At 63.2% G+C, this 10,835-nt stretch overlaps 1 protein-coding gene across 10 annotated transcripts in view; it reads right to left on the bottom strand.

The window, feature by feature from the left end:
• Nucleotides 1-9,903, bottom strand: part of ABLIM2 (actin binding LIM protein family member 2) — a 138,065-nt gene extending 128,162 nt beyond the window's left edge. For all 10 annotated transcript variants that reach the window (XR_012331844.1, XR_012331840.1, XR_012331845.1 and 7 more), the window contains exon 1: nucleotides 9,747-9,903. Coding sequence is in view for 2 of the 10 variants with exons in the window: in XM_033856635.2 (XP_033712526.1) it covers nucleotides 9,747-9,756 (10 nt within the window). In the remaining 8 variants the exon portion in view is untranslated. The remainder of the gene's footprint in view (nucleotides 1-9,746) is intronic.
• Nucleotides 9,904-10,835: the final 932 nt, after the last annotated feature.

Here is a 10,835-nt window from a genome sequence, read left to right as displayed (position 1 = left end):
GGATTCTTTCCAGAAGCTCTGGAGGAAGCGCAGCCCTGCCGACACCTTGACTTCAGCCCAGTGACATGGATTTTGGACCTCGGGCCTCCAGAACTGTGAGAGGATAAGCTGCTGTTGTTTTAAGCCCCGAGGTTTACGGTGCTCCATTCCAGCAGCCCCCCTCCTACGGGACGCCCCAGTGACGGAGGCTGACCCCTCCTTCGCCAGCCCCATTCCCTCACCAACAGCATGGGCTGTCAGAAAACCTCGCCGTGCGCTGCAGAGCGCCTCCCCAAGGGGCTCACTGCGGGGCTCGGCGTGTGTGCTGCCGCCAGCTATTTTAATTCCCTGTAGCTCCTTCAAAGGCTGCTGGCCGGCTGCTCCGTTGTGCCCCAGTGAGCTGCTCTCAGAGAAGGAATTTGGGGTGTCAGGTCGGGAGATGGGTGCCAATGGAGGAAAGGAAGGGTCAGCCGCGGCAGGGGCAGAATAAAGCTCTCATGTGGCAGCCCCGGGCCTCGCAGGGCTGCAGAGGGGCCCAGCCTGGCCAGAGGGGACAGAATGAGTCGGCGGGAGGAGAGGGCTGGAAGGGAAGAGCAGCGAAAGCAACACTGAGGTCTGGCGGGGTCGGGAGGGCGGGGAGACCTGCCCAAGGATTCCAGAGGCGGCCCTGGCAGGGCCACCCTTCATCCTCAGCACACAGCCCTGCTCTGCACCCCACGCCCGTCCCACGCCCGTCCCAGGCAGCCAGGGAGGCACCTGGCTGGACGCTGGGCTTCTGCACACATATCACGTTTCCTGATTTCCGCGGCACGTCGGAGGTGTGTTCAAGGGAACCGATGCTTGAAACCCTGCACTCCACAATTACCCTCCAAGCGCCTGGCAGACGAGGCCGGTCTCAGAGCCGAAGGACAGCAAGAGCAGCAGGAAGGCCCGCGAGAAGTGTGTCACAGAGGCCCCCGGGGCCTCGAGTCAACGCGGCGCCATCACGGCAGCAGCAGGGATGCTCAGGGCCGCAGGCGTTGGCCGTGTCGAGGCCCCGGGCCCGCCGTTGGGCGCACACCCGCTCACCCATCCGGACGGCCCCTCCCGTGCGGCTGGCTCACTCCAGCCACACTGGACGGTCTGCTGACCCTTCGCCACCTCCCTGCCTACCTGGGTCGCACTCCTGCGCGAGCGCACGGGTCTCGCACAGCCTCACCCCGCCTGGGTCCCCGCACGCCGGGGGTATCAGACTGCGCCCCGTCCGGGGGGGAGACTGGGCCACCTGAGCTGGCAGAGAGTGTGGCCGCAGAACCGGCAGGTGTGGACGATTCAGAGCTCCACGGGTCAGGTGTTCACTCGGGGAACGGGAGCGGGAAGCCGACCGGAGGCCGGGGGGGTTGTTTCAGCAAGAGGCCATGCGGGTTTTGGACCAGGCAACTGGCCAGGCTAGAATCCCGGCTGCCAGGTTACCGGACACACCCCTGCTGTCCAGCCTCGGTTTCCTTACCAGTAAACTGCAAACTACCAGGAGTGACACTCAGAATAGTTACGAGGGTTCCCCACGCCCCACTCAGCAGGGGTGCAGCCACGCGCGTGCGCCCGGCGCGTCCTGAGCCCGGCGGGGATCCCCCGCCCCGGGTGTAAGGCCGCAGCCTGGGGCGGCCAGTTCTCCGTGCTACTGTCTCCTCCTTGGCCCCCCAGGTGCTCATTAAAGCCTTTGGAGGCAGAGGCAGCCTGAGTAGGAAGAGGCCCGGCTGCGTGTGACACCACAGCCCATCACGCAGCTCCGGAACAACGTGCAGTTGGCAAAACGGGGCCGCCCGCCTTCCCCGGCTCGGGGCGCCTTCCCGCGTCTGCAAAGCCAGCAGGGCCGCGTCTTCTCTCCTCTCTGACCTCTGCTTCCGCCACCACAGCCCCTCTTCTCTGACCCTCCTGCCCCCTCCTCCTCGATGGCATGGACCCCACCGCATCACCTGAGCCCCACTGCGAGCTCTCTAACTTAGTCACATCCTCGAGGTCCCTTCTGCCATGTAGGGGACACACCCACCGGGTCCGGGCATGAGGACAGGGACATCTTGGGGGGGCCGTTGTTCAGTCTGAGATGAGGCAACTCAGAGAGGGGCAGTGTCTAGCCCCAGGTCACACAGCAGGCAGGACCAGGCACAAGTCCTCGGCAGGAGCCCCTGGCTCCGCCTGCTGCCCACGGTCCTGATGAGGGAGGGCCCTAAAGGAGTGGAGGAAAGGGTCCTGGGCGTCTTGGGTTCCGGGGGAGGTGTGGAGACGGAGGAGGAATTTCAGGACAGTGCTCTGCGCACAGCAGGCGTTCAACAAACCGAGTGAGCAAGCTTTTCCAGAACAGCTGTGAGCCCTCAAGAGGCGGCTGGTGGCTGGGAACAGAGGTGGCTCTGACCAGACGGAGGTTGGACCGTACTGGGGCCCGTGGGGGCCGCTGTGGGCGCTGCGGCTGCACAGTGCTGCCCGCCTCCATCCCGCCTCTAGGCTCCCCCGGGTGGCGGTGGACAGTTGTATAGTGCGGTGGCTGGGGGGCGGGGGGGGGGTGCGCAATTCCAGGACCAGCCCTCTGCCCAGGAGGACAAAGGCCCCAGTGTCCCCTGGTTCACCTGCACTCACATCCCCGTCTCTCGGAACATGAATGGAGACAGCTGCAGGGCTGCCAAACTGATACGGGGTCCGCGGGGTGGTCCCCGCAATCCTTCCTTCTTGGAACTTCATGCCCAACTGCAGCGCCAACCGGGCCCTTGGAGATGTCATTTTCCAGCAAGACCCTGGGGCCACGGACGTCCGAGCAGAAGCAGAAGGTCAGAGCAGAAGGTCGGAGAGAGGCCTGACTGTGGGCCCTCGACCCGGGATGAGGGCAAACAGACGAGAAGGCTGAGCGCGAAGCGGGACCCAAGCTCCGGGTGTTCACGCAGCACCTGTCACAAGGCAGCCTGTGCGGACACGGGGTGGGGTGGGATCCACACAGCTCAGCCCAGCCCAGCCCCGAGGACAGACGCCCAGCAGGGACAGCCCCACGCGCGCGCCCTGCAGTGACACTGAGCGGTGGCTTCTTGGCGTGCTGGCTGGAATCGGGTTGCTGGCTCGCCTCTCCAACCCCTTGTTCTGCACGTGAGGAAACTCAAGCCCCAGGACAGCCAGCGTGCCCGCTACGTGCAGGGGGCCAGGCGGAGTCGCCGTGCGGGTGGTGAGGCTCCGAGGCAACCCAGACACCGCTAAGAACCTGGGAGCGGGCAGCTGTCCGGGGACTGGGCTTCTCCCGGCCCTCGGGGACGGGTCAGGGGGTGTGAACAGGACCGGCGGGCTAGGCGGGGGAGGGAGGAGAACCAGCAATGGAGGAAGAGCTGTGAGCCAGCTGACGATGTCAACTGATGCCACGGTGGAACCTGCGGGCTTTGCCCCGAGCCCTGGACAGTGTGTCCAGCTATGATAAAAACCACCCCAGGCCCTTGACACCACAGCCCATGAACAGTCCTGTAAAGCGGGCGCTATTATCTCCACCTGACAGGCGGGGAAACCAAGGCAAAGAGCAGTGAGTTACGCAACCTGGTGACTGGGAACAGAGGTGGCCCCGACCAGACGGAGGCTGGACCATACCGGAGCCCAGGTGTTCTGACCCCAAAGCCACCTGGGTATCGAGACCACCTGCCTGGCTGCTTAGGAAACTTCAGCCAAGGCAACACGGTGCGTGAACCCCCCAGTCCGTCATTTTGCACCAGGACCCGTTTAACGTGGGCCTGGCTCCCCCCCCAGCCCGGCAGCCTCCCCGAGGGCAGGAGGCACCCGCAGGGCTCGCTGTTGGCTGAGTCTAAGGCAAAGTGAGCATCACAGAACTCAAAGCACACCTTCCACCCACCCCAGGCCTTCCTGCGGACACGCACTCAGATGTTCTCCTGGCTTGGATATCCGTCAGACATCCATAGATGCCGCTTCCCTGACAGGCTGCGGAGAAACCCCCGTACACTGGGACCCTCGCGTAAAGGGCAAAGTGCTTCCTGCTGCGATATTGTCAGATGGGGCCTACGTGGCACAGAGGGGTGCTCGGAGACCTCCGGGCTCACGTGGCGTGTTTCCCTGAAACGGTGGCCGAGCCTCAAAGCCAGACGATCTCTCTGGGGCAGTGGGGGAACAGGGTTGTCAGAAGGAAGCCAGTCCCACCCCTGAGGATGGCAGCAGTCCCTGTTTTTACAGACAGGTACCCTGAGGCCCAGAGAGGGAAGCCGGCTCACCCGAGGTCACACAGAGGTCCGGCAGGTGGGGCTGAGGGTCCAAGGAGCTCAGGCACTGACGGGGCTGGTTGACGCTGGAGGGCTGAGCTGGGGCTGGAGGGGCCTGGGACGGCCATGAATACTGCCTTCCAGCTCCGGAAGGCCACAAGGGCCCAGCAGAGGGAAGAACTGGGGCCAGGGGTCAAGGTTACAGGGGGGCATGGGGACTTGACGCGGTGAAACTCTCTCACGGTCCGAGCTGTCCATCCCCGGGTGGATCCCCGGGGCCACGCCATGACCCCAGACAGGAGCCCCCGCTGGAGGCCAAGAGCACACGCTTGGGGGCAGACAGAGCAGGGCTGGGGCTGGCTCTGCCTTCCTGGCTATGCGGGCAGGCGCCACGCCTGTAAATGGGAACACGCTTCTCGGCTCAGGGGAGGAGATGGGTTGTAACTGGAAAGCGTTTCCACTCACACTGGAAAGCGTCATCGTGATGCCCCCAGTGGGTCAAACCTTACCCATCCTCGGCCACACGTTACAAAGTTACCATTGTAACCAGCTAATACATGCAGGGGCAGAAAAGCGTTCAAATGCAGCTCTGGCATTTGCAAACGTCATGAAGTGAAGCCAGGCACCTGACGGGCCCGCCCAGGCATCTGTTTCCCCATCTGTAGGTGGGGACACTCCAGCGGCCCTGAGAAAGGTCCCAGGAGCATCTGGTCCCGGCATGGGCCCCAAGGGAGCACCCCACAAGCCGAGGCTGCGTGACACTGAAGTAGGGTGCTGCCCGACACCCTAGAGACCTTGGCAATGGAAACAGCCCCGAGTAAACAAAGACGCAGCACTCAGGTTGCTGTGCCTCGCGTCCTAGCGGCCCGAGGCCCGCTGCTCGGGCGGCCGGCGGGCTGGGCGCACATCTGACCGGTCCCCACGGCAGCTTGCGAGACCACGCGATCACCTTCAAGAAATACACGCTGCCGTCCGAACACCACCCGAGTTTTCCTGCTGCGACTATTTTAACTGATTTCCGAGCTCCTCCGCGTGCCACGCACTCAGCACCCTTGGGCGCCACGCAGACCCCAGAAGAGGCGGCAACAGAAGCTCAGAGAGGTTCCACGATCCTGTGCTGGCAGGTGGCAGAGCTGGGATCTGAGGCCAAGGAAGCGCCCGTGTCTGTGCGGAGCCGGGGCTCTGGGGTCAGGCATCCGGCGAGCAGCTCAGCGTCCCGGCAGCTGGCCTGGCCTTGAGGCCCGGCGGCAGGAGAGGCCCGTCCAGAGGCCAGACACCTCCCCGCCCGCTCCCTTCACCACCAGACTTGCTGCTTCCCTCTCACCAGCTCACAGCTCTCCCACAATGCAGACGATGCTCTGGACGGTCCGGGGGTCTGACAGGCGACTTCTCCAGAGGGAGGGTCCCACTCCCTTTTCTGGGACGGTAAGACTGGACGGTCCAAGAGTTCACCAAAGTCAGGGCTTTGGGTCTAGAGAATATGCCATCTACCCCCAAACTACCTCCTGGACGGAAACCATAAAGAATCGAAGGGTCTCGGGTGGCGGGTTAGGAAGTGACCCTGGACGTGAGGGACCCACAGTTCGGAGACCAGAATGCCCAGGCTGAGTGAAAGAGCGTGCCGTTGGTTCCTGGGCAACGGCCACCCTTTGCAGATGCCATTTCGGATGAATTTCTGGGTCAGGATGATTTCTCTTTGGCCACACCTAATCCAGATGGAGTCACACACGGAAAACGGGCACCCGTGTCGTTACCTGCCATCTGGGAGACCCCCACCCGAGCTAAGGACAGTGGCCCCGCGGATGGAACCGTCCGACCTCTCACCAAGTCACAGACTCCGGAAGCAGCACGCGGCCGCCTTAGACCTGGAAGCAACACCCTCTCGTCTCAGTTGATTTCTCATTGCAAAAGACAGGCGCACACAGTGAAGAAAACTGGGGAAAGTGACGGGCAGTATAGAGACGCAGAGGGGGGAGCAGAGGCTCGTTTGCCACCTCCACCAGGAGGACGCCGTGCACGGCTTGACCTACTTCCCTTAGTCTGCTCTCCTCCACTGTCTTGTAAAGTTGCAGTCATATAAGATATACAATCTTGTCCTCAGCTGCTGTCTAAATTAAGCTCTTCTTAAGCACGTTCTCCTAGCATGAGAAACCCCTGTCATACAGTTAACTAGAATGTTCCCGCCACCCCCAGAGGACAGGTTTCAGGAGGATACAGATGCCGTTTGTTCTCATCCACGGCTGAGCCCCGGGCCCGGAGCAGTGCTGGGCACGTAGCAGGCGTTTCGTAAACCTCTGTCGAGTGGCTGAACAATCGCATGGCTAGTATCCCATCGCTCCCCCCCACACGTAGCTGGTTTCTAACTTTCTGCTGCTGTCAGGAACGCCGTGGTGAACGTCTGTGGTGACAGCAGAGCCCACACTTGGATTAGAAATGTGTCTCTCTGCTCCAAATGCCGGGGCTGAGCCAACCAGAGCAGGGGACCGGGTCTCAGGCTGTCTGCCACACACCCTCCTGGCCCCCGGAGGGCTGCCTTTCCTTCCCCAGCCCTCGGTTTCCCCTCTGTGTGGGTAGGTGGCTTTGGACTGGAGCATCCCCCAGGCCCCTTCCAGCTCCGTGACCCTAACACAGCAGCCACAGGTACAGAAGAGGGCTGAGCCGGCCACCCAGCTCTCCACCTGGCCCTGCACTCCTGTTTGGGGCCTGCATCCCCCCCACCATAATCCAAGATGACTGGTGTCCTTATAAAAAAGAAATAAGGACACAGATACACACAGAGGGAAGATCATGTGAGGACACAGGGAGGAGGCGGCCGTCTACATGGCCAGGAGCGAGGCCTCAGAAGAAACCAATCCTGCCCACACCTTGATGTCAGACTTCCAGCCTCCAGAAGTGTGAGAAGATAAATTTCTGCTGTTTAAGCTGCACGGTCTGTGGTTACTTTGTTATGGCGGTCCTGGAAGACTAACACAGTCCCCCACGAACCTCTGACCACCTGGGGAAATCCTACCCACCAGGCCTGCAGCTGCCCCGGGGAGGACATGCAGGCTCCAGGAGAGCACGGACCCGACGGGGGAAGAGCTGGCGCCGGAGCCCCTCCCAGCTCAGGTTCTTTCCTCTGCCCCGCCTTGCCCTGCTGTGACCACCTGGGCTGTGATGTTAGGAAGCCACCACGAGACTCACCATCATCTCCTGGGTCCCGCCAAGTGTGGGCCAGCATTGTACACAGAGCCAAAGGCGTTCCCTGCACACAGTGGGGAAACCGAGGCGGGGGTAACAGTGAATCAAGCACAGCTAGTGAACTTATCTGATGCAGAACGCCAGCTCCTTCTACCTCACCATGCTGCCACTTGAACAATTTCCCTGGCCACTCGAAATGACTGTGCAACAACACATGGAGGCAACTGCATGAGCCCTTGATGCCAACCCCAGAGCCACCTCAAAGGCGCCCTGGGTTATCGGACTAAAGGAAGATACGCCTGCGGCCCCGATGGCATAAAGGAAAGGGGAGCCTCCCACCCGGGGTGCTTGTACAGGTTGCCTCAGAGTCTGACCATCGGCTCGCCTGGGCAGCCGGAGACTGGACCACGTGATCCCAGCCACACCTACTGGCTGGCGCCAAGCTCTGGGGGTGATGCCAGCCTTCCCTGGGGAGGGCCGTCAGGGGACCTGACCTTGTTGATGATGGAAGCCCCTGACCTGCCAGATGTGCACAGTGGCCAGACGTTAGAGCCCGAGAGCCCTGCACAAGGGACCACCATCTGCTCTCCCCCACCACGGCTGTGGGTGAAAACTACTGCCTTGCAAATCATCAGCTGGGCTGTGAGCGACAGGTCGAGGGGAGAGCATGCCCACTGCCAGTTCCGAAGGGCTCGGTTAACTCAGCAAGGCTGAGGTCTATTGACCCTTACAAGCTACCGAGGGAGGACCTACTGCATGGGGGGCTTCCCACTCCTACCTTATCCCCTCCAGGGAAGCAGCAATATTGCTTTTACACATCAGGAAGCCAAGCTCCAGAAGGGGCCACGATCTGTCCGCGACTAGCAGGTGGGCGCTGTGATTCAAACCCCAGCCTCCTTGTTCTTTCCGCCCATGATCCCCCAGGGCCCTGGTGCCCACGTACGCCTTCTCCCAGGACAACCACACATGAGGAGGGGGAAAGGCCAGTGCTTCTTCCGGGGCTCCCCCTGATTACAGGAGAGACCAGAGGTATCAATTATGGTCATGGAAAGCCTAAAATTCCCCTGTGTGCACCCTGCCATTACCCCCACCTGCCATTAGATAAATGCAGATAAATGGAGGTTCTGTGAAGTCTTGGGGTGCCCCGCTCCCCAGGCACCTCCAGAGAACAGGTTGGCCATTTCAGAAATCCTCTTCTAGAGAATTCTGCCTCCTAGGGCCTGCCACTTGCTCCCGGCCGCTTTCCCAATTCCCACCGCCCATGTGGTCCCTCCTTCCTCACCTAGGAGGGGGAGGGAACTGTTTCCCCCTGGGAGGGGTTGGTCCCTGGAAGCACACCCCCCAAGCAGAGAGCACACAGTAAGTGCTCACTAAAGGCACACTGCCTCCCCAGTCCTCCCCAGCCCCCCCGGAAAAACAGCTGTCCCCACTGTTTTCTGCACCATGGCCAGAAGCCATACTGCAGTCTGCGGCCAGACAGGCTCAGGGAAGAGCACAGGAGTCCGAAACCTGGCCCAGCTGCGTGAGCTGAGCAAGTGACTCAAGTCTGGTGAGTCTTGGTCGCACCCTGAAAAATGGGGTGACGGCCCCTCCCTGCCAGGGAACGTAGGGAGAAGCCCTCAGCCTAGTGGCGAGCCCCAGAAGGCTCTCGAAAAGGGGCTCTGGTCACTCCAGACTCTCTCCAGGAGCCAAGGCCCCCGGCTCTAGGCCTCAGTTTCCCCAAGCGCACTAGGCGCAGCTGGCTTGTGGCGACGTGGGATTTTTCAGCGCCACACAGAGGCTGTTAGACCCAGCGAGTGCGTCGCCAGCGCCAGCTGTGGGGATACGCAGGGGTGAGGGGCCGCAGAGAGGACGCGCGCACGTCCGGGCGGGTCGCACACACCTGCGGGCTCCGCGACCCCAAGTTTGACCCGGGCCAGCCCAGGGCGTCGGGCGTCGGCCTGACGGCCGCCCACCCAGGGGCTGCTGGAGCCGCACAAGGGCGGCGGCCCCTGACGCAAAGGCCCCATGTCACCACACCTCTCCGTGGCAGGGTCTACATTGGTCCCGTGCTCCCTCGCTGGACCCTGGCCGCCTCCTGCAGCCTGTGGCGACCCCGGACGCCAGGGAGAAGCAAAGCAGTGGCGCCTTCCAGACAGCCCAGCGCAGTCACCCCGGCGCCGCGCGGGGAAAGGGTCCCCAGTGCGCGCTGCCAAGCTCACCGCCTGGGGCGCAGGGACAGGGGGCTGCGCGCTGGACCCTCGGGACTGCAAGACCCTGAAGCAGAAGTTGGCTGGAGCAGACCCCCAGTCTGCAGGTGCAGCCACCCCAGCCCTCGCGGCGCCGCGACCCAGCTCGGGGACGCGCGGGTCCCTCGGTCCCCACACTCACCTGCGCTCATCTCAGCGGCAGCTCGGAGTCGGGTCGTCTGGGCTCTGCGCAGCCGATGCTTCTGCCCGCAGGTGCCGCGCCTACCGGCGCGAAGGGCCGCGCGGCCGCCTGCCCGCCTGTCTGCGCCCGCCTGCCCGCAGCGCCGCCGCAGCTCCGCGGCGCGTCCGCCCCTCCCCGCCCCGCCCCGCAGACCCCGCCCCGCCCCGCGGCCCCGCCCTTCGCCCGCCCCCCGCCGCTTTGCGGGCGGGGCGCACCCTGGGAAGTGTAGGCGTCGCGCCCCCGCCGCTCCACCTTCACGCCCCGACCCCCGCAGGGACGGACTACAGTCCCGGCAGGCTGCGCGGCCCGCGCATGCGCAGGCGGGCGACGCCGCTGCGGCCTCCCGCAGTCACTCGTGGGTCTCTGCGGAGTTGTCCACCGGGGCCGGCTGGCGGCCTGGCTGGCGACGGCTCTCAGGATCCCGCGAGTGGCGAGGCGGGCGGCCGAGTGAGAAGCAAGCTTGGTGCAGCTCTTGTTGAGTCGTGCATCTGCAAAGGGTCAACTTCCCTCCTTCCCCAGTCCGCAGAGGGAGACTGAGGCGGGGGGCGCGGGCGGCAGGACTCGCCCACCCGCCCCGGCGAGGCTTGCGCTCCCAACTCTAGGTCTAGGGCTCGGCCAGGAGGGGCCGAGCAGAGGGGCCAGGAGCAGAGAGGCCAGAGGACAGCGGCTCCGGGGGAGACCCGAAGTCCTGCAGAGCCAGCCATGGGCAAGGCCGGTCGGACAAATCCCCACGTACCCTAGAAACCCAGAAGGCCTGGCTGGGTGGCTGTCCTGCAGCTTTCCAGCTCCAATGCCTGTCCCCTGGAGCCTTTTGCCCAGAACACAAGTGGATGTGATGACGGAAGGAGACTAGGAGGAGCAGGTGCCCTGTTCTCTACCCAGCTCTGCTCTCAGCAGTGCAGCCCTGAGCGAGTCCCTTCCCCTCTGTGGGCATCAGGGCCTCATCCATGAAGTGGCTGAGTGAAGGATCCACCATGGCTGAGAGCATTAAATTCAGGTGCTTACTGTTGGTGGGAATGTAAATTGATACAGCCACTATGGAGAACAGTA

Source organism: Tursiops truncatus, chromosome 5 (assembly GCF_011762595.2).
Source record: "Tursiops truncatus isolate mTurTru1 chromosome 5, mTurTru1.mat.Y, whole genome shotgun sequence".
Lineage (NCBI taxonomy): Eukaryota > Metazoa > Chordata > Mammalia > Artiodactyla > Delphinidae > Tursiops > Tursiops truncatus.
Note: the sequence above shows the minus strand (reverse complement) of the source record. Positions and strands in the feature narration are given on the sequence as shown.